Consider the following 23,965-nt stretch of genomic DNA (forward strand, 5'->3'; position numbering starts at 1 on the left):
AAACCTACAATCAGAAAAAAGTACTACAAGGCCTCTCATTTGTGTATAGAAAATGTCGAGCTTCTTTTTGTAAACATTAATGAAAATTGTTACATGAAAATGTTCAAGACAAGATCTCTTTCAGTAGGGGGCGCTACATACTTAAAAATAAGATAATGTAATAAAATTGGGAATTTCTTAAATGCATCCTTTCATTAATTTTATGGATCTCATCAACACTTTTCACCTACACTGGTTTATATGTGAAACTCACCTTAACCAAAATTTAATGTGCAGTTTATTAATCCTTATAATACTAACCTGAAAAAAACCACTACATTTTGGATAATTTCTGTATTTTAAAAGAAAGTAAAATTGTTATAATCTTAAAAAAATTGCCATTTTCTTTAGCTAATTTTTATACTTTTTTTTGACCCATTAACATTTTAATGTCAGCCCCTGAAAACAGGGAACAGTTTTATAAAACATTTTTAACGTCCTTTAGAGATAAAAAGAGATATTTTAGTGGTGACTGGGAGACATAGAAAATTAATTATTATAAGATAGTTATAGTTATCTTTACATTTCTAAAGCTTTACCCTCATAATAAAGGAAGAACATCAGGAGTCTAAATGGCCTTGAGGAAAAATTATACTAACAGCACCTCAGACAGAAACAAATCTATCTGAAATCTCTCAGCTTTCTTTCTCCCAAGTTAACATTTGTACTTGCTTTTGCTTGTGTAAACCAACACTGTAGGTTACACAATAAAAGCTAGTTAGTTGTATTTTTGCACATTCCCTTATTTATTTTAAAGGAATAGTAAAAATTACAAAGCATGCTAAATCTTGCTAAACTGGCCCCGCATTACTATGAATTCAGGTTAGTTTCTTCCTTTCTAGTGTATTATGGAAAAGCTCAAATTCCTTTATTTACCAGGTTAAGTTTTAATTCTTAACTTTCAGCCTATATATAGACTGTGCTTGCAGATAAGTATTTGATTCCAGATTATTACTAGGTTGTATTTAGAAAAATGTTTAAAAATGCTCAAATTAGTTATGAGAACCTGAGATTGACAATGTCTAGTAATATACCATTCAATCTATGCATTCATTCAAAAGGCACTTACTGAGAGCCTACTACGTGCCCAGCACAATTCAAAGTGTCAGTGATACAGCAGCTCTCAAAATAAAGCTGTTGCCCTCCTGGAGTTCAGAGTCCACAGAAGGGCAGAAGACAGAGTATTGAGATGGGATGGGAGGGTTAATATTTAACAAATAAAACGTGGCCAAGGCAGGACTCTCATGGTAAGGCAACATTTGCAGAAATCTGAACTAAGTGAGGTAAGAAGGGTGCCCGGGAGTTATTCTACAGAGACCACTCAGTCCAAAGGCTCTGGGAAAAGTGTGCCTGGTGTGTTCCAGAAGTGGCTGGGTTAGAGTATAAGGAGGGAAGAAAGACAGGATGACAGGCTCTGACCCTGGGGCGGGGAGCACTCTGAGTTACAGTAAAGACTGAACTTTATTTGCGAAGAGTTAAGAAACCATGCTCAATTTTGCTACTTCAGTCAGTTCTAACAGCAATAGGAAGTTGTACTTCAGGAACAAAGCATGTATTTTCACGTTTCCTTTAGTAATCATTATGTAATATATAAGCAAGGTACTCATTAATAAATCGCGCTATGCCTTTAAATTATAAAGTTAAACAATACATACTCTGTTCGTACGTCTGGATCACTATGGCAGGAATGACACATGGCACTGAAGCGAGATACAAAGAAGTCATAACGTCTGTGATAGGATGGCGTGTCTTCTTCAATATTTGCAAATTTGACAAACTAAAGAAAATAAACAATATAAATATGTTACCACCTTTTTGAAAGTGGACCAAACACATTTATTTTCATTCATTACTTGTCACATTAACAAGCAATGTCCAAATAAGAATCAATTATCATAAATACCACATACATATACAAAAAGAATTTTGAACAAAGAACTTTAGAAAATCAAGGCTATAGCATTATATATATTAATATAACTTGCTAATCCAGCTCCTTTTGAGTGAATGAGCTGCCTCTCTAGAACAGGGGTGGGGAACTTCCAGTCCCTGGGCTGTATAAGGCCCACAAAATCATTTGGTCTGGCCCTGCCAAGGCATTGTGGTGAGTTAATGAAATGTCTGACCCAATACAGCAGGCTATATTTTACGTTGCTAATTCTGTATGGCCCTCGAGTGACGTTATAAACATCCAAATGGCTGTCGGCAGAGAAAAGGTTCCCACCCCTGCAAGTCTAGAAGGAAAGGTCTTGCTCTGAAGCTCGCCTGCATTTCCCGGGAGCTGGCTTCAGTGATGCCCTCTCCCAAGCCTAAGGGAATTTTATTTCTTAACTGTGAGTAGGAAATCTTTCTGGACAGCTTTCTATACACAACACATGAGTGAATAATCTTTATACAAATATAGGACAAGGAAAAGGGGACATAAATGGAAAGAAACATAAACTCAGTAGAGGAGAAAAAATACTGCGATGGGTAGAATTCATTCTACCTCCTTTCTAAAGATTAAAAAGAAAAGGAAATACCCGTGTCTAGAAAATTTTATATACCTACATGAATCACAGGTCTGGCCCTAAGATTCCCTAATATGCACTATCTCTTCTCATTAGCTTCCTTATTCATTTGGGGATTTATTAATTCTGTACACTAAATAGCCTAAAGCAACAAACTATTGATTTGCTTGCAACTTTAAATATATATGTAAACACCTGCCAGGATCTAGACTGCTGGCTATAAAAGGCTATATCCAAAAGAATTATTCAACCAAGTCTACTGATACTTTCCTAGAAACAAAACTGAAATAGCATAAATTTTAAAGGATGAAATTATGATACCAAAAATATTTTATATTAATTCAGCCAGAGCTGTCATCTCTTTTAAATTATACTCTTAAATGACTCACATTATCTAGAAAAAAGCCACAAATAATACACTTGCTTGAGATTAAACTGAAATTCATTACCTATTTTGTATAATACACAGAGCTAGGTGCTTTCACGGGTTCTTCTTAATTATTCCAATGACACTGTAAAGAATGTGTCGTTTATCCCCATTTTACAGATCAGAACATTGAAATTCAGAGGTTAAATCATTTGCCCAAAGTGACATAGTAAATAGTGAAATTGGCATTACAGTCCTAGAGTTGGACTCCAGTTTTCAAGATTCCCACTCTGCACACTAACCATATGAATAATTTTGGAAAATATTAAACCAAATATTTACGCTTTTCATAAAAATAAACCTTAAATGACATGAGAAATGCTTTAAAAACATATATGAAAAACATACACACAAAAGCCTATAAACAATATGTTCCTCATTTTCTAATACGTATTTTAAGAATAAAAGATTACTTCTGAATACTGGAATTACAGTTGTCTTTAATTTGTTTACTCTTTTAAATTTTCTAAGAATTTTCCAGCCTGGCTGGCTTGGCTCAGTGATTGAGCGTCGACCTATGAACCAGGAGGTCATGGTTCGATTCCTGGTCAGGGCACATGTCCAGGTTTCGGCTCGATCCCCAATGTGGGGTGTGTTTCTATCGCTCTCTCCCACCTTTCCCTTCCTCTCTGAAATCAATAAAAACATTTAAAAAAAAAGCATTTTCCAAATTTGCTACAATAAATTTACATTACTTTTAAAATAAGAGAAATTTAATCAGAAATAAAAATTTGGCCACTAAAATATTAAAAGTTCTACAAAAACTTTCTGAAGGAGGGAAACTTTATTCTCTTTTAACCTGCTGAGAGCCCCAAATAATGGCATGATCTGTGTGATCATTCCAGAAGCACCCCCTATTGCCCCTGAGCATGCCGAGCGGGTTGAAAACAGCAGCTCGCACCAGGGGAACGCACAAGCTCACCTCCTTCCCGACTTCAGGGAGAAGCCTTCTCATTCCTGTCGCTCTGGGAGCTCCCTAACAAACTCCAAACCTATGTGCTCTGTACTAAACTATACTTCTCAGATGTGGGGGTGGAGGAAAATGAGGCACAGTGCAGTGCAGAGATTATGAACAGACTGTCAGATGGCTCTAGATTTGGAACCTGGATTTGCTAACATAATGTGTGACCTGTGAAATGGAATATTTAACTTATACAGTTGTTGAGAGGTTCAAATAAGAACCAAACAAAAGCTAACAAAAATGCCTTGCACATAGTATATACTCAATAAAAAAAAATAAGTCCTAATTTTCACTTAAAAATTTAATTGGAGAATTAGATTATGTTTCAAAAGGTGCAATAAAAGGCAGCAGCAATGAAATTCCCGGCACTGAATCCCGGCTACACACAGCATTACTTTACTCTGTCTTCGGACAAGTTTTTAGCTTCAATTCCTCATCTATTAGTTGCTGATAAAAACCTGGATGGGAACATATAGATTGGCTGAATGCCTGAAAGCTTCCTCAGAGATGAAGTTGGAACTGAAAGACTGAACATTATATAATAAAACTAAAGACAAGAAAGATTATCCCTATATTTTATTTTCCTTTTCAGATATGCCTTCCCCAACCCCACATATGCTTAACAAGCTATGGTTTAGGACAGAAGAAAATGAGTGTGGTGAGCAGCAATCATTCAGAAGTCATCTGAGAAAGCCTGGGGAAGTACTCCCTTACTTTGATGGCCAACTGATCTTCTGTTGCCTCACGATGGGCTGATATCACAGATTTCGCAAGGAGCAACAGCAAAGCTAGCGACAAAGGGATCTCATCGCCTACATCTGTACTGGTGCCAAATGCCCTGACCATAGCGTGTGCCTTTCCCAGCTGAAGATGTTCTCAGAGAAGATTTATTCTGAATATGCTAATTAAACTTAAAATCCGTTAAGCGAATGGTTTTACTCACAGAGTTTGTTCCAAGAACTTGAAGCTTTGGTTCCCCTGATTCCAGCAGCTTTGCTACCATATGAAGAAAGCTTTCTACAAATGGCTTGATGCTTTGAGAATGGCAAGCCATGAGAAGTTGGTCCAATGCCTCCATAGCAATTAAGACATACCTACGCGTAAGAGAGAAACAATGTCAAAACCTTTCTAGCGGTCTTAAATCTAAGTGCTTTTCACTGGGAAAATTAAAATAAGTTGATTCAAATGCACAAAACACAGCAGGGCAAATTCAGTGGTTTCAGCCGGCACTCCTGCATTCCCTCCTCCTGGCCAGAACTCTGCCACAGCTTCCTTAACGTGACCTTTGTGTATATTTGTCTCTGCAAACAGGACATTTTGTTTTCCAGGTTTTTAACCATATTTCTTTGTAACCATAAATATCATAAGCAATGTGCCTAAATTTCCAACATAATCTATGTTTGTAAACGTAAATATATAAAACATTAATTACTAGCAACAACAGATAAGGAAATGTCCCATAAATGTTACCTTACAATTCATTGAATTTTAAAGCTTGTACTAAAAATTAAAATTAAGATTCAGACTTCAGTAAACTTTGCTTCAACAATCAACTATAAAACTATTTGTATCAAGACACCCAAAAATGTTCTACGTGGTAACAATTTGGAGAAAGCCAATAATCCCTTGGGGAACAGAGTACCCTAAAAACCAGGATCACAGAATGACAATATGGGAACGTAGTTACTCCAGTTATCCAGGTTATTACTGTTCACGCCCAGAGAGTGGATTAGGTGGGAGAACTTACTTATAGGTAGTTGTACACCACGCACCATTTCAACTTCTGAACCTTAGTATCCAAGCCTACCACAGTTCTCTTATTACTCTTCTGACAGGTAAAACTGAAACTGTGTTACACAAATCAGCTGGTTAACAGGATCTTTCTCTTTGTTTTCAATTTAGACATTGGTTTTTAAATTACTGTATCAGACTAACAGAGTAAGGGAGTCAATTTCTACTATTACCATTAAGAAGTCTCAGAAATTAATGGATGCTTCCGCTAAAGGCAACTCGGTTAACTAACATGAGTCTATTCTTAAAATCTGAGCACCAGGAAAGTAATAAAAGCTGCAGCATCTATATGGCATTACACATTTCCTAGTGTGGTATTACAGTGTCTTATCCTCTACCTATCACTTTTGCCTGACTAGATGGCAAAATAATTTAAAGGATGAATTTAATTAACCTACGGAGAATTTTCCAAGATACGATATTAGCAGCAATGACTTTCCTTACCCAGAACGATGTCTGACAACATCCCTGCTCAACCTTTCTGCCAGGTAAGAACCAATTCGATCCAGTTTCTCTGGAGCAGATACTGCATAAAATGTCAATTTTTCCATATCAGCTTTAACAAGGCCATCCTAAAAATAATAACAAGTTAAACAGGTTAACTATGTTTTCATGCTTATTTTTTTTATTTCTAAGTATTGCTTGCTGCATATTTCCCCTTTCTGGATTGGTGACTAAGCCATATTTATGCTGAACCTTTCTGGACATAGCTTTCTTAATGCTAATATTCACCATTCTAGATACAAAGAATTTTAAAAAGTTAAAGAAAAGCCCCATTTAGACAAAGCATTGAAATATACCTTCATAAGCAATGAATTACTCTAACACATCATCATTTAACATGGCTGCATCTCATCCACTTTTTTTACCCCTTACTAATTTTAATGAGGAATAATTTATATAAAATAAACTGCACCCATGTGTATATAATTTGAAATATGACAGCTGTATACATCCACGGAACCCCCAGTAACAAACAAGATACAGGGTATTCCCATCATTTGCAAAAAGATGCTTCATGACCTGCCCTCTCCGGTGACCGCTGCCCTGCTTTCCTCGCCATGAATCAACATGTATGTTCCTCCCACATGTTCTTGTAGCTTATGGCACTTACCCTTACACCCATCTCTACTATCATGCTTTGTCACATCAGTTTTTCAATCTTAAACAAATGCTAATCAGGTGCTAACTTGTGATGGACACCAGGAATCAACGTGAGCAAAGAATTGTGTTAATTCACTTAATCCCCATGAGGTCCTTATGAAATAAGTACTATTTATAATTTCTACTTCACAATGAGGCACTGATCACATTGCTACTAATTTTAAGAAATGGGTTGGTTATCTGTCCCCTCACTAGAGAGCTCTATAAAGGCAGGGACTATGACTGAAGCCCTCCGTGCCTGGGCACCTACTATCTGATCCATTTTGGATAGAGAAGATTTTTTTTTGTTTAATAAGTTAAAATTAAGAAAGGTGGTCAACTGAGCTATGCATGCAAGGTTCATGTAAATCTTTTTTAATTTTCCTCTACAAATTGCTATTTAAATAAACCTTATCTAAATACTTGGTAAATATTCTTTCTGTAATCATTCTCTAAGTTACCTGTCATCATTCCCATGGTTAAGTTTTCAAAGCTCCCTCACCACCCACAAGTGAAAGTGCATAAAGTAGTCAGCCTGCCTGTCAATCCCATTCCTCTATATCTGGCCTCCACCTCATCTTTAGTAGCCATTTGTCTCAGACGACTGAGAGAAATGATCTGAATACTCAGTCCATTAAATAACACTTCTGGAATTTCAAATCAGAAATTGTGCTCAACATGATTACCACCCAACACTCTACAATCTGAAGGTTCCTGATCCCAAATGTACCTCTCTCTGGCTTTCCCATGCCTTTTCTCTCACATGGCCCATCACTTGCAACAAAGAGACTAACCCCGACTTCTCCAGATGGTGCACATCCTTCAGCGCTCAGAAAGTCTCATTTCTCTGAGAAAGCTCCCAGGGATTGCCAACCCAGTGATGCCTCCCCTGCTTTATGGGGAAAATACCGCCTGCTTCACATAACATCTTCCCTTACTGATTTATGCACTGCGATTTAATATGTAGTCTGTTCTGCTCTAAGTCAATGGATGGAAAGCTCCGTAAAGGCAGGAACCACATCGTAGGGTTTTTATATGCCACATATTATGCAGAATACCTGGCAGCCAGTGGCATTTAACTGATTAGCCTCCTCTAAATAGCTGAATGTTTAAATTAGATTTGACTAAAAATGAGATATAGCTTGAGATATATAAATTGATGTTAAGATAGGCAAAAGGTTTCTATAGCTGGCTACATTTTAAAATAAAGCAAATTCTGGAAATCAAACCCATGTTAACCATTTTTATTCATGTCCATTAACACAAGACTAAAGAAGTCTTGGAAAATTTAAACTAAACCCAGTTGCTTGAAACCAGTAATCTTCCACAGTAAAGTGACTTTTATAAAAAATTTACAAGAATTTCAGTAAAAGGAGGACAAACTCTGCCCGGAGGGTTCTTACTTTACATCTCAACTCTCTTCTGAAAACTGTGTGGCCAACTCTATTTATTCTTTGAATCTTTGCTTCATTTATTCTTGCTTCATTTCCTTCAGGCCTTTCTCCTCCCCAACCCAAATCAGATGCTATTCCAACCCGCTCCAGCAGCACCCTCCTGTGCTTCCTGTCGCTTTCACGCCATACTGTAATTGCCAATTTACTTGTCTAGGAGTGTGGGGAGAGCAGAGAGCCATGTCTGTGTTCACAGTTATAGTCTTAGCATTTCATACAAATAAGCTGGCACCAGTTCATAAAATTTTGATGAGTATTACTTAAATTCAGGAACTATAGAGACAAAGAACATCACCTATCCACCATTCCAAAGTCATGCCTAATCTATGAGAAGGATCTGAAAATTCGACAAGCAAGCATAGGTCATTTTAAAGCAAAAGAAGGAAAAGTATAAAATAGTAGTGTACACGGTGAGATTCAGGAGTAAAAGTAGAAAAATGAAATTAGGGAACCCTTAGGGCGGTCAGCAGGGGAAGGATGGGCCAGCAAAGAGAAGGATCAGTAGATGTAGATCAAATTACTTTTGGGTCTTCAGGGAATATGTTGTCCACCAGGCGTTTGTAGCGAGGACGCAAAGCAGAACAGCAGCAACACACTCCTGTTCAAAAGAGAATAAAAGCACAAAGTATCAGGGTTATTCATATTGTAAATGGACTCAGAAACTAAGCCTCTGCATTTTATTTATTATTTATTTATTTATGTTGGGGGCGCTCAAGCCTGCAGGGGAGGGCAGTTAGCTTCTGCATTTTAATGGGTTATTTAAAATGAAGGGGAAAGTTCAAAATGCCACAAACAAACAAAAAAAGTATGCAGATTCAATTACTGATTAAGAAATGAAAAAGTTAAATTCTTCTCCCCTCTGCAAAGACACCAGGTCAAGATGAATATACTAATGAGTTATTCTAAAGTTCCAGACCAAATTGTTTTGGAGCATGTGTGTAAATGAACACATATATACACACAACACCTGCCAACTTCATCCTATAAAGCAACTACATAATTTGTACCTCCTTTACCTCTTCTCAGATATCATCTCATACAATTAGTTCTGAGGAATGTTCTAGAACATACATGGTGGAGCTCATTGAAATGCAAGAGGAAGTTCCAAGAAAGATACTCTTCGCATCCCCTACACTCCAAAATCCCCCACCTCCCACCACCCCTGCTGACCAATCTACTCAGCTCCAGCCACAGTGGTCTTAAAATGACAGTTCACTCCTAGTGCAGCTGGTGAAAACAGTGAATACTTGTATCTACGCAATGATCATATAAGGAACTACAATAGATGGGAAAACAAGCTCAAAGGTAAGCCCAGGAATTTTTAAAAACCCTCAAAGGCTGCTGTACATATTCTCCGTTGTTGGTAGGAGCAATGGGAGGAGCAATGGGTCTGGATCCAGAAGCCCTGGGCTCATTCCAATTCCTTAACTCAAGTTCCTACCTGGCCCCAGGGAAGGCACATCAGCTCTCGCTCTCTGGAAGAACTATGTAAGTGGGAAGGATCAGTTTTCTTGCTCTGCAAACCAATAACTTAATAGGAATATTGGTCTTGAATCATTATAAATTTATTCTCATAATTGATGAAACTGGGGTATATGTGTCGCTGTATAAGTGGGCATTTGTATGTATTTAAAAACCAAAGTATGGGATGAGGGAACACTTGAGCAACAAGTTAAAAGAACTTGGATCTAAGCAGACATCTGCTACTCTCTTATCAAGTAACGTTATGCAAGAGACTTGTCCCGATCTCCTTTGCTCACGAAGTATGCATTGTTCCCGCATGCAGTCATACCCAACGTCAACCGAGTGCCCAGCACAGGGCCCAACAAGTAAGACTGGTCCAGATTTGCAGCAGAGTGAAGCCATGCAAAGTAATGATGAAAGCAGGACAGTTAAGATTCATACAGCATCTTTAGTAATCATAAAACATGCATGCACAAATTTACTCACATAAATAATGCATACATTATTTAACATACTCACAAACTAGTGAGGTATTATAACTGCAGCAGAACTGACCATGTAACTCACTCAACAGTAGTGGCTGGGTGAGAACCCAATGTCTAACTCTACAAGCCCAGGCTCTTTCCACAACACAGATATTAGTGATCAAATCAATCAACTGCCACATATTTCATTTGCACCCACTATGTGGTATCATGCTAGATGCCAAAGATACCAGAAAGTATGAAAGACACAAGCTCCTTGCCCATGAGAAGTTTATAAAGTGCCATTAAAAAAACAGTGAATAACTCAGCAGTCTATACTTAGGCTAATAATATCAAATGCTATCCATTGTTTAGTATGCTTTTTACTTTAATAGAAGAAAAAAAACAAATGCCAGAGAGTCCATTAGGGGATTTTTTTTTCATATTAACAACACAAAAAACACCTGCACTGTTTTTAGAGTCCAAAATCAAAACACAGGTCTGATTATTACAAAGAAAATCAAGGGTAACAGCCAAATAAGCAAAAATCAGATTTCTGTGTTCACTATACATAACACAAATATACTTCAGATAAATGTTAATGCACTGAAATAACTTAAAACCAAACTTATTACAGGGCACTAAGCACTAGCCTAGGTACTGCTACAATGAAAGGAGATTATAGTCTGGTAAGAAGATGAAAATAGACACTTTGCTAACACTGATATGAGGCCAAACAGTAAATTCAAATTGCCATCATAGCAAAGAGGCTAAACACAAGTCTCAGGGCTTCCAGTTTCCCATCAGGATGGTAAGTTACATTATGCTCAGTAGTTAAGGACTCTTAATACGCTATGAAGTGTCAGTTACTACATTTCTGATATTATATAGTGCTTTTAGTTTAAAGAGGCCTCAAAAAATCTGAACTTGGGATACACACATTATCCAGTTCCTACTTTCAGAAATCTTAGCTCTACTGAGGGAGACAGCTGAATAAAAAGGCAAAATGCCAAATAGGCAGCATGGGGTTAAAGGGCAGGGGCCCTGGAGACAGAGAGACAGACCTGGGGTGGGCGGGTTACTTTCTCTTCTCATGCACTTCCACAATAGTTACATAGGTATAACCATGCATTTTTCATGTCTATTGGAAATAAATACAATTATATGTGACGTTCTTATGAAGGGTGTAACGTACAGTAAGCAGTCAATAAAATGCTAGCTATTCCTGGCAGTGCAGTAAGAGAAGCATAACAGGTATTTGAGACCCTTGAGACAGTATTCCCAACAATGGCAAAACCTTTGCTGTAAAGCAACCACCTAAAACTCACAACCAAGTTCACAGGTGATTCACAAAGCTTCCATAACATCAGCACAGGGGGACCTGCCACCCTGGACATGTGTGCAGTGCTAGCCCACGCACCTACCAGCATTCTTCATTTGCTTGTGCTCATGCTCGCTGAGGTGGTCACTGTCCTCTGGCAAATGAGGGGAGAGGCTCAGGGGCACCATTGGTCCCATCACAGTTGGCCAGGAGAGGAGCTGAGATTCTAACATATCTGATGACTCTAAAAGGCTCAGTGCACACTACATTCAAGTGCAGAACAACTTCTAAATTCCTTTAAACACCTGAGCACTCCACATACCACGACCAATGAACACGATGCAGGAATGTGTCTAACAGATGAGGAATGCACTTCTGTGCAAGACAATAAAGATCGCATCAAGTTTCTCCACACGACTCCAAACAAACAAAACAAAACAAAACACCTTCCTGACCACTGAGCATAACTGAAAAACTACCAGCTATGGAGATATAAAACTGGGTTTAAAATATCCAATTCACTCGCGTTTCTATAAAATGAGACCATATTGAAGATAAGGTTAAAACAACTATGACAATAATCACAAAAGAAATAACTATTGGCTACTTAAAATAAGAGAATACTGAACACATAAGCATCACAAGAAGAGCGACAAGGAAATCACTGGACCTACTCAGGCACAGCAATGCGGTGGACTCCCTGGTCGGAGTCAGCTCATAAGGCTTTTCGAGGTCGGCCGCAGGGACCTGGATGTAGTCCCTCATGCTGTCGGAGACTGCTCTCTAGCCGATCTTCCTGCTCCGGTCCTCTGTCCCACTGCGCAGGACGCGCCGAGCTCACTTTACTTGTAATTGATTAGCAGAGGGCACTAGCGTAATGGAACTTACCCAGCTTGTTACTGACATCAAATGTAAAGCTAGCAAGAACTTGATAATATCCTTATCAAATTCCGCTGGCAGGGCCAAATAGCATCAACAGGATCGCATTCAAGTATTTGTACTGCTAGTTGAAGAAGAGCAGATTTTCATAAAGTTCAAGTAAGAAAATAAAAGTACTTAAACCTGTTTTCCTTAAAGCATTCCTTTAATCCCCCCTCTTCCTACTCTGACCTCTTCCCAATATTCTCTTTTCCAAGGAAAAAAACGGGCTGAGCACTTCACCAAAAGCCTGAAGCAGCTGGCAAGTCTGAGCAACATGAATTCTTCCTGTACAGTTAATCCGCCACATAGAGAAGGTGGCCCACTACACTCCTGGAGCAGGCAGACTTCAGAGCCCTGCGAATGATGCACTTGGGAGGAGAAACACCAAGTCCCAAGTGGAATAACTAAGCTATGAGAAAATGGAACTGGGACAGGGCTGGAAAGAGAAAAATTATGATCCCCCACAAGTGCCAGGCTTATGGGCAAGCTGTTCAATAAACAGAGAAATCTTTCTACCTGCTTCTCAGGGTTATGAGTTCTAAATTAAAATTAAAATTAAAATTTCCTAGAATGTAGAATTCACTTAAAATGGGTTAATATTTTTTAGTAAAATTTGCACACTCCTGTTAACCATTTATATTTTTAAAACCTGCTCTAATATGTGCTATAAGAATCAAAATAATGACATTTCTTTTTTAAAACACCCAAGACAAATTTCCTCCTAGCTCCCCTAATACCACTTTCATGTGGACTCACCTATGTCCCCTAGCCCTCGCCTCTAACACCCTTCCCTTGATGGTAAGATTTAGAATTAATTTCCAACCTGTCCTAACATATCCATAAGAGGATTCGAAGAACGGCGCAGAAATCCTCATGGTATGGATCAGGCACCTGGGCACCCAAAGGTTCTGGAAGAATTCTGCTTCACTGTAAGTGGCTAGTCCATCAGCACATACTTCTAGTCTGTGATGACATTTGCTTTCCTATGCAATTCTGTAAGTTTGGGGGTTTGGGTAATTAATAAAGACCCTTTTTAAAATAAGCTACTTATACTTTTGACTAACTATATTATTCAGTGATAATTTAAATTTAACTGGAAATATTAATGTCTGCACTATTAAACTGTTATTAACCTATTAATGCCTGTTATTAAATACCACCATGGCACTGGGTACTTGGTATAAAACTATCCTCTAAATCAGGGGTCCTCAAACTTTTTAAACAGGGGCCCAGTTCACTGTTCCTCAGACCGTTGGAGGGCCAGACTATAGTTTAAAAAAAAAAAAACTAAGAACAAATTCCTATGCACACTGCACATATCTTATTTTGAAGTAAAAAAACAAAATGGCAAAAACACCCGCATGTGGCCCGCGGGCCGTAGTTTGAGGACGCCTGCTCTAAATCAAAAATAACTTGCTAACACTGTCACTGGAGTTGAAGAATGCTTAGATCCCAGCATGGGAATCAACTGGACGGCTTTGGATCAGGCTGATCTTTAAGAGCAGAAAATAACAGTATCTATACCTTCTACATAGTAATTATGTCACTTTAATTAATTCTAAATTGTAACGTATTAGGAATTCATTGACATTTTTAGGGCTCTTTAAATTTCATACTTTTAAATAGTAATAGCTGTGATTACTGGGTTTTAGTCCTTTATGCATATTTCTACCATAGCATTTGTAACAATTTATTGTACTTATTTATATACATATCTGACTTTACCACTAGAACATAAGATATACTCCAACATAAAGCCCATGTTATTCATTGTTGTGCATGTCTGAAATATCGCAGACACTTACTTAAAAAAATGTTGCTTTACTAAATGAATGTAGACCCAAAGTTCACAGATAGACAAAATGAATTTAATATCTGCTCTAATATGTGCTATAAGAATCAAAATAATGACCAAAAAATTATACTGTCCACTAAATAAATGCCAGAACAATATGATTTCTCTGATGTATAGATGACAATGTCAACTGAATCAGTTTAAACAATTAATGGTTTATTTTTAGGCCTGGCAGTAATCAATAATCAAGGTGAAAAGAGACAGGCGTGTGTTTTTTTCTATTAGATTTTAAAAATGCATCACTTCAGGATGCTAGCTTGTGGTGTCCAAAACCCTTTAAAAGTCTGCATCACATATATTCCCTTCAAGGTTAAAATTAAAAGTCAAATTACTCATAAAGTTAGTACCAGAACAACACATTTGTTTCATACAATTAAAAGGATTTGGCATATTACAGTCGTACTCACACACAGCCCTCCCAAGTATCAAATACTGAAGATATAAATATATATACATACCATATACATATATAAAGCCTGTACTATGGTGTTATTCCTGTACTTTATCACATGTGTACAGGACATTGTGTTAAGACTATGGGGGATTTAAAAGGAACTATCTATTTGAAAAGGCTGAAGTTTAATGACTGAATTTTACAGTAACATTTTGACAATGTTTGAAGACAAGGGATGTCCAATATCAAATGGACCACACGGCCATAAGAGCCACAGTTCAGAGAGGAGGACAAGAAATGTCCAATGTTAAGTGGACCACAAGTTCAGAGGAGAGAAAGCACCTGCAGCTCGAGTATGGAGAGGTTTTAGGGAGGCACGGGGCCTGAGCTGGAGGCCCCCCTGAAGAATGAGTAGACTGAACTATAAGGATAAGCTGGGACAGTGAATTAGAGTCAGATGGAACAACCAAGCATCACTAACTTACTTGGCACGTAAAAAGGCCAAAATGCATTTTCTAATGACCCGGAGCTTAGAAAGGAAGGAACGTGGGAGGTGGCACAAATTTAGCATCAAAAGGGTTTGGTAACTAATTAGATAGGGGGTCAAAGACACAGGAACAAAATAGTCTTATCTTCAGGAAAGCGTTCCTTTTAAAGGGATTGTAATCCATTAGAGGAGTGTCCTATTACCCGATTCTTTCCACATGTAATTCTATACCTCCCCTCCATTCATTCTCAATTTCACTGCTGGTTCTTTATTCCCAGACGCATATTCTTTATGGAAAAGAGGATGACAACACAGGCAATAAAGGGAATAAAAGCTCCAGTTCTGTCTGAAAGGATGGTCTTCCCACTGGACTGTAACTCCTGGCTATACACAACTGTTCGAAACTACTCTGAGTTACTGTCTATAGAAGAAACACTTCATTCAGAGTCACCTAGTGTCTGGTCTATATTCCCCATTTGTTTCTTCCCCACTCTTACAATTTTTAATACAATAATATGTATTAGATAGTCCCTCCTTACTAAATCAATTTATAGATCTTAGACTTGACTTTACTGTGTACATCATACTTAACTGAGAAAAATTAAGTATTACTTGGAGTAACACAAGGACAAGAGCAACAAAATGTAGAATAATCTGGCCAAGGAAATGTATTCCTGAAAGATCGCATGTAAAAAGCCTTCTGGGATCATATGAAAAAAATTACTGCAAATATTAAACTCAGAAAATATAATTCTCTATTCATTTCATCTGATGTTGGCTTAGTTCACAAAACAAATAAGAAGCCAGCCAGTGGATGACACAGAAACCAGAGCTGCCACCAGGACAGAAACATGCTCCTACCCTGTCCCCACCAATGTCAGAACGGAGCATGTGGGTCCCCACTACTTCTAAGACCGTGTCCCGGACCTGGGTGCCCAGTCCTCTTCAGATGTGCTCAGGTGCAGTCCTGGAGGGAGTACAGCGTTCCTGTGTCCCAGTCTCCAGAGGTAAGTAATTTGATGAGGCAGAACTGAAAACTGAAATAGTGTATGACTCCCTTGTTTATTTAATAGATAAAATATTAACTAAATGTCATTTATGATTATGTCAGTAGCACTACTGAGAATTGCAAATGGAATCACATTTTTTCCATATGTAATTGTGTGTGTTTTTAAAGTATGTGAGCAACATAAAACTGATAAAATCTGTGTAAGCTCTGTGGACAGTACTGATGTCAATTTTCTGCTCTGATACTGTACTACAGTTATACAAGATATTACTACTGGGACAGAATGAAGGGACCTACCTGGATACTCTTTTTCGTAACTTCCTGTTAATCGATAATTATTTCAAATTAAAAATAAAAAAATTTAAAAATCCTCTGAATATTTCACAAAATGGATATGAGTTATTTCAGGCAAAATTAAAAACACCTATAAAATTCCTCAAATACTTAAATTTTTAAAAAAATTATTTTCTCATTAGTCAGAGAGTAACAAAAGTGTTAAATTTGTGGGGGTGTTTGTGACTCCCAAAATTATTTTTAGAACAAATACATTTAATATACCAACAGCATTGATCCTTCTTCTAGATTCCACAACGCCCACAGTGTCTATGCCACATGTTAAAGACTCTCATTTGAATTGAGAAGATTAAGTTTTCTGATCAAACAGTAAAGAAAAAGATAGGTAGCACTCTAATTATGTTTCTAAACAGAATGTATATTTTTAAGTTATTTCTCTATCCAAAGTTTGAAGATAGCAAAATATAACCTAGCACTTATTGAGTAAGCCTAGCTAAGTAAAAGGTTTAATTTAAAAATATTAAATTACTAATTTAAACCTTCAAGGCTCAATGCTGGATACAGTCTCCTCAAACTTCTAACGAAAGGTCAGAAACTCTAAACATTTTGTATTCATTCCATACTCAAGACTTAGGTAACACAAAGTCAAAAGCCTAAGACATCTTGAAATTTTCAAGTATTCTTTTAACACACACACACACACACACACACACACACACACACACAACATGATCAGTTAGTATACACATTTGAGTTTTCTGTTAATCAAAAGTTTAGAAAGGCAATCCAATCTTTTCTAGTCAATATTCTTAAATGAATCATAAACCAAAATGTGATGCTACCATTAAGATTTCAATGTATTACTAAATTTTCCTCCATTTCAAAGTCAAGACTTACACTACTAATTCATGGAAGAAAAAACACAGCAACTTTCCGCAGCATTACACACAACGAACCTGAGACTTTGCATACAGTTGTAGCATTCATTTTATTACTGCAACTATAAAAAACGTATTTATTCTTGAAAATTTTAAAGGATTGATTTAAGAAAGTATTTCACTCTTAGCAAATTCTAAAATTGCAAAAACTGCTCACCCCTCCCTAATGTTCCTGGAACCCCTGGACACAGTTTAAAAGTTGTTCAGCCCTTAACCAGCGTGTTCCTGGAACCTATCAAGATGGCAACAAAGAGAGCAGCAATATTTTTCATTTAATGGCTCCAACAGCTAGTAAACTTACTTACAACTAAGTTCGTAAGTCAGCGGAAGTCAGATGTCACAAATGAGCCGCTCCTTCCCACTTCCAGGCCAGTACCTTCGCTGGCCGAGTTCCTCCTGCAAAGTCTATGTGACCCCAGGAACTGACAATGGCAAACACGAACACTTCATATTTCACTTTCTCTGCCCAGCAGGAATGAGACCCATTTAAAACCATTTAAAGTTAACTGCGACCACAGCACAGAGAACTTTGCAGCAAATTGCCAAGACATGAAAAAGCCAATTAAATAGCAGGGGTGTGAAGAACAGTTAGCATTATCCAGGAAAAGTACTGCAGTTCAGGTAATGAAAGGAAAAGGTACAGTGAATAACTCACCAACTAAGAACAATAACAAAAATTAATGGCATTTAGGAGGGCAGAAGTCCTGTCAAAGACTACAGAGAAGACAAAATGCCTTATTTTAAAATACAGCAATTCAGGGGTACAATGAAGAAAACCTGAATTGTGATTCCTTCTTTAATAAAAATTAGGATGCTGCTATCTAATAATACTTAAAATTAGCAAGCAGTTAATAAATATGCAAAAGAGAGAATAAGACAGCCTACGTGGAAAGAGGAAACGTAATAGCAGCTGTGTGTTTCAGAGCAGAAGTGCGAGCGGGCTCGTTTTAAGAACTGAATGAAGCTGGCAAGCACGAATGATAAGAATTTTGACAAGTCTGACATATTAATCATAGGAGGGACTATTAACATTCACTTGGTGATCACGCTTCCTCAGAACTGTGTTCATTCCACAGCACACAATCATTCCACAAGAAGAAAGAGAACCCTACAAACTCCCCACTTAAATAATGATTATCTCACCCTTCTAGGGCAAACCATGGCTCGCGAGCCACATGCGGCTCTTTGGCCCCCTGAGTGTGGCTCTTCCACAAAATACCATGGCCTGGGTGAGTCTATTTTGAAGAAGTGGCGTTAGAAGAAGTTTAAGTTTAAAAAATTTGGCTCTCAAAAGAAATTTCAATCGTTGTACTGTTGATATTTGGCTCTGTTGACTAATGAGTTTGCCGACCACTGTTCTAGGGTTTCATCCTACATAATAAAAGTCTAATATGCAAATCGACCGAACGGCAGAATGACCAGTCACTATGATGTGCACTGACCACAAGGGGGCAGACGCTCAATGCAGGAGCTGCCCCCTGGTGGTCAGTGCACTCCCACAGGAGGAGCGCCGCTCAGCCAGAAGCCCTGAGCCGGGCTCACCTGGCGGGGAGTGGGCCTAAGCCATTAGTTGGACATCCCCCAAGGGCTCCCGAACTGTGAGAGAGTGCACGAATGTCATACACCGGGCCTCTAGTAAAATAATAATCAGAAATAATCTGAAATAATCTTTCTCCTTTCAGAATAAAATACCAATGATAAGAAAAAAGCCCCATTATTTTACTTTCCATCCAGGAACAACACAATTCACCAACCATTGCTTAAAGTCATTCACAGAACTGTGCAATTTCTGGCTCAGTCAGCAAATGCACTGTTCTCCTAAGCCAGGGGTGGGGAACCTTTTTCCTGCCAAGGGCCATTTGGATATTTATAACATCATTCATGGGCCATACAAAATTATGAACTTAAAAATTAGCCTGTTATATTTGGTCAACCATGTAATTAACTCACCCCTAATGCCTTAGCAGAGCCAGACCACATGATTTTGCAGGCCTTATCCGGACCGCAGGCCGGATGTTTACTACTCCTGTCCTAAGACACATAAGCAGTCCAAACTGTTTGATCAGTTACTCAAAATTCTTTTCTATGGTCTAAACGAGGAACCAGATCAAGGTAAGAGTTTAATGTTTCACTTCACTTTTTTGAAAGGATTATAAAAATTTTGCAAAAATTATGTTAAAGTTGTAAAAAATCTTAAGCACCTGGTTGTAGAATAAATGCTAACAGTAGACAATCTGGAAAACACAAATTACTGAAGAGGAACTAAAATAACTCCTAATCTCAGCACCTTCATCAGTAACCATTTTTAATGGTTACATGGTATTTTGTTGTTAGGATGTTCTATATTCAATGTGCACATCCCCATTATTGGATACTGAATTTTCTGGGATTTTGCTATTTTATAAATATCACAGTGCTAGACAACTCAGTGCAGAAACCTGGTGTAGTGTACGTTTTTAATCATTTCTGAAAGATGGAGTCCAAAGTGAAATTACTGGGCAATGGGATGGGTAGAAGCATCATTAGAGCACTGGATAAAATACTGCCAAGTGACCTCCAAAAAGGTTGTGCCAATTTAAACTTCTGCCATCTCTCCTGCCTTTGCCTTTTATTGTTTAAAAAAGTGTCTTCACAAGTGCTGGCGAGGATGCGGAGAAAAAGGAACCCTCGTGCACTGCTGGTGGGAATGCAGACTGGTGCAGCCATTGTGGAGAACAGTATGGAGTTTTCTCAAAAAACTAAAAATGGAACTCCCATTTGACCCAGTGATCCTACTCCTAGGAATATAGCCCAAGAAAATAGAAACACCAATCAGAAAGGATATATACACCCCTAAGTTCATAGCAGCACAATTTACCACAGCTAAGATTTGGAAACAGCCTAAGTGCCCATCAGCAGATGAGTGGATTAAAAACTGTGGTACATCTGCACAATGGAATACTACACTGCTGTAAAAAAGAAGGAATTCTTACCATTTGCAACAGCATGGATGGACCTGGAGAACATTATGCTACTCGAAATAAGCCAGTCAGAGAAAGGTAAATATCACATGCTCTCACTCATTTGTGGAATATAATGAACATAAACTGATGAACAAAAACAGATCCTTTAACTGTGATTGTGACAACATAAACCCAACATTAGTCAAGTTCATTGCATGGCATATAAATTCCTTCAAATTCTGGCTCCCATCTCCATCTCCAGACTTCTCTCCCACCATCCACATCATCAGAAAGGCAGCCCTTGGTCCCCATATGTGGGGACAGATTAAGAGATGAGATCTGATAGTAACCAAAGTAGTGTCAAGCCAAAGGTCACTGTGAGAAAGAAAATTCTTCAGCTATAACTCTGGCAGCATACACAGATAGTGGGTGGGGAGGGTGAGAGAGAGGGAGGCGATGAACAAACACAGAAGGCTCCACGCCAGTAATATGTGCTCCTCGTGGTTAGGGATTACAGGGCCCAGATTTGTGCTCAAGTCCTGCTTCAACAGCACATGTGACCTCAGTCAAGTTACTGAAACTTACTGAGGCTCAGTCTCTGATAAGCAAAATAAAAATAAAATGAATGAGTTAATAAGCTTTAACCTTTCTCCCACTCAAATTCTGATTCAAGCTTTGAAAATCTTAAAGATTAAAATGTTTCCTAATGATCCTCTGAAAGGAGGAGGATGAAATAAAAGGTTTGAGAGAAATGATGTGTCAAATTAAGGTCTGAGAAAATGGCTTAGTGGAACAGTCTTGAAATCTGTGCTTAGTGACTGTTAATTGTTCTTGTGTCACAGCAGCTTCGGTCAGACATCCTTGCAGGGAGTTCTTTCTGAAGACGAGTCTACAGCAGCGGTCGCCAACCTTTCAGACCTCAGGGACCACCGACCACCGGTTGGCGACCGCTGGTCTATAGCTCTCCCAACTACCTGCAATCACTCCTGTTAACACTCATGAGATATGCATGTGCTTAGCCTTCAAGGGTATTCCATGCTCCCTTGGATTCTACTCATCACCGAGAGCATCGACATTCCACACAAGTAACCAACGAGCAAGAGCAGAATAATTCTCTGACTTGGAGCAAATGTCACTTTCAGAATGACAGTCTGGGAGACCATACTAATCATCTCCAACACCTGCACTTTACATAACAGCACCACCTTTATTTCACAAAACCCTTAAGGATGAGCTGGTTAGGTTTGTAAAAGAGGCTCTTAACTCCTTTTGGCAAAAGTTAGCTTATTTGGAGAGCGTTTTCTTCCTAAAAGCATCCCTAAAGAACGTTATCATTTTACCACCTCTGCTTATGCACTTGTCATGCTTGAAATGTATGCTACACACAGAATTCCTTACCACACTACTATCCACTGCACTACCCCAGAAATCTGGGAGATGCTGGCCACAGAAAGAAAAAGAGATGAACACTATTGACTTCACAGGGGTGCCAGCAATTGGTACCACACTCTTGCGCAATTATACAAACAGTACCATGATACATATTAACAAGAATGATAAATAACAAACATTTTACTTGAATTCCCAGTCAGATCATGGAATCTGCGTTCTAACTGTGCGAAGTACAGCAGGGCTCACCTTGGCATCATTCTGCATGGCAAATGACACCTTTTAACAGAAACGTGTTTTCCATATCCACTCTGTGAAGCTACACAACCTTAGGACATGATAACCACACTGTGTTCCATCTCACAGGATTCTTACAGTGCCACTTTCACCCTCTTCCTTTTGCTTCCTCAGAAAGTAAAAGATCAGCACAGCGCTAACCTCGAATATCCACTGAATAACATGAACTCAGAAATCACAAAGTGACAACAGTGATGACGATAATCCTCCAATCCGGAGGAATAAAAACATAAAATCCAAGAACAAGAGTGAAGGCCACACAGCACTGCATTACGAAAACAAAACCCACCTTACCCACACACCTGGGAGGAGTTGCAGTAGCCTTTACATCAAGATTATTTAAAGGTTTGCCACAGAATCACATAGACCTTTCTAGTATCGGGGAATAATTCCTCTTCACCCACCACTAGACCAAACACGCATTTGAGGTTGGCGTGGAAATCCAGTATCCCATGTGTCTACCCCAATAAGGGCAGGGAGGGGTTATAAATTCTAAGAAGCATGAGCCGACAAACATTTGAAAGGCTCTGCAGGGTAGAACGCTCACTCCAAGGAGCCCTACTTGAAAAGACGCCAGTTCTAATCCTGCTTCCTCTCCATCCGAGACCAGACCGGGCCACTGGGTCCCATGTCACACTGCCGTTCTCTGGGTCGTTTTAAAATGGGTCACGGGTAGTACGGTCCAAAAATGCCTCCACCATTCAGTGATGTTCAGACTCTGCGGTCTCTCGACGTAGATTCCGACGTAGATTCCGGGGCCCAAACTCTGGAATCTCATTATTCAAAGTGTCAGGTGAGGCGCCCTACACCCAACGGCGTTCTTAATGCCAGGTGAAGCCAATCAGGCGGACAAACAGCCATAATTTGGGGCATCTGACCCTAACAGATTCCCCCATAGAACACCTACTTCAACCACCCCGACGTGTTGCGAGGACTTGGGGTGCCGCGGGGCAGGACTCCGGGCCCCGCCCGGACCCCCCTGGGCCGATGCATCCCACCAGGCGGCGCCTGGACCCCAAGGAAGTGGGAAGGCGATGGGGCCGCCGTCCCTTCCATTTGTCCATCAAGTTCCACTGGGCTCCGGAGAGGGCTGGGGCCAGGGCTTAGCCTTGGACGTCCCGGGGTCTCGGTGACCGCGCGTTCTGCCACTTAGCAGCCCTGCGTCCTCAACGCTCGGCCTCAGTTTCCCCATCTGTGCAACGGGCTCGCGCCACCCCCGGAAGCCGAAGCCGAAGCGAAACTAACTGGGCAGGTGGCGGGCACTTCCTGGCTCTCCCAGCCCCGCCCCGCTGCCCGGTCCCCGCGGAGGGCGCGCCCCCGCGGGCCGCAGCCTTTCGGCCCCCGCCCGGCCCGACCCCGGCCCCGGCCCCGGCCCCGGCGGGCCACTCACGGGCAGGCATGGTGACCCGAGCCGCGCTCGCCGGCGCTCGCTCCCAGGCTCAGCGGGGCCGCGCAGGTCACGCCGTTGGCACCATGACGCGCCGACGCCGAGCCGCGGGGGCCGGGACGAGGCGGAGGGCGGAGGGCGGAGGGCGGAGGAGAACGGACGCCGACCCCGCAGCTCACGCAGCGATGCCGGCCACGGCTGCCAGGGCCGGCCCAGCTCCGCGCCGGACGACGCGTTGGGCGTCCGCACGGCCTGACGTCAGCACGTCGCCGACGCCCAGGCCCCGCCCCCGCCGGCCGGCCGAGCTCCGCCCACAAGCGATCACCTCCGGGCCTGGGGGGCCGGCTGCGCGGAGGGGCTGGAGTGCGGCACGTGGGGAGGGGAGCGCACAGAACAACCGTGTGCGCTTCGTTTCTGGTCAAACCCTAGGCCGGGGTTTGAGTAATATTCGTTTTCACGGATCCTTATTCGAGGGGCATTA

General features: G+C 40.0%; 1 protein-coding gene across 1 annotated transcript in view; it reads right to left on the reverse strand.

Moving 5' to 3' along the window:
* EFR3A (EFR3 homolog A) overlaps positions 1-23,740 on the reverse strand; it is a 56,475-nt gene extending 32,735 nt beyond the window's left edge. Inside the window, exons 1-5 of the mRNA XM_079795965.1 lie at positions 23,488-23,740; positions 8,844-8,920; positions 6,173-6,300; positions 4,881-5,031; positions 1,695-1,816 (exon numbers count right to left, since the gene is read on the reverse strand). Of these exons, the coding sequence (XP_079652091.1) occupies positions 1,695-1,816; positions 4,881-5,031; positions 6,173-6,300; positions 8,844-8,920; positions 23,488-23,497 (488 nt within the window). The 5' untranslated portion in view covers positions 23,498-23,740. The remainder of the gene's footprint in view (positions 1-1,694; positions 1,817-4,880; positions 5,032-6,172; positions 6,301-8,843; positions 8,921-23,487) is intronic.
* Positions 23,741-23,965: the final 225 nt, after the last annotated feature.

The sequence above is a fragment of the Cnephaeus nilssonii genome, assembly GCF_951640355.1.
Source record: "Cnephaeus nilssonii genome assembly, chromosome: 18".
In the NCBI taxonomy this organism is placed as follows: domain Eukaryota; kingdom Metazoa; phylum Chordata; class Mammalia; order Chiroptera; family Vespertilionidae; genus Cnephaeus; species Cnephaeus nilssonii.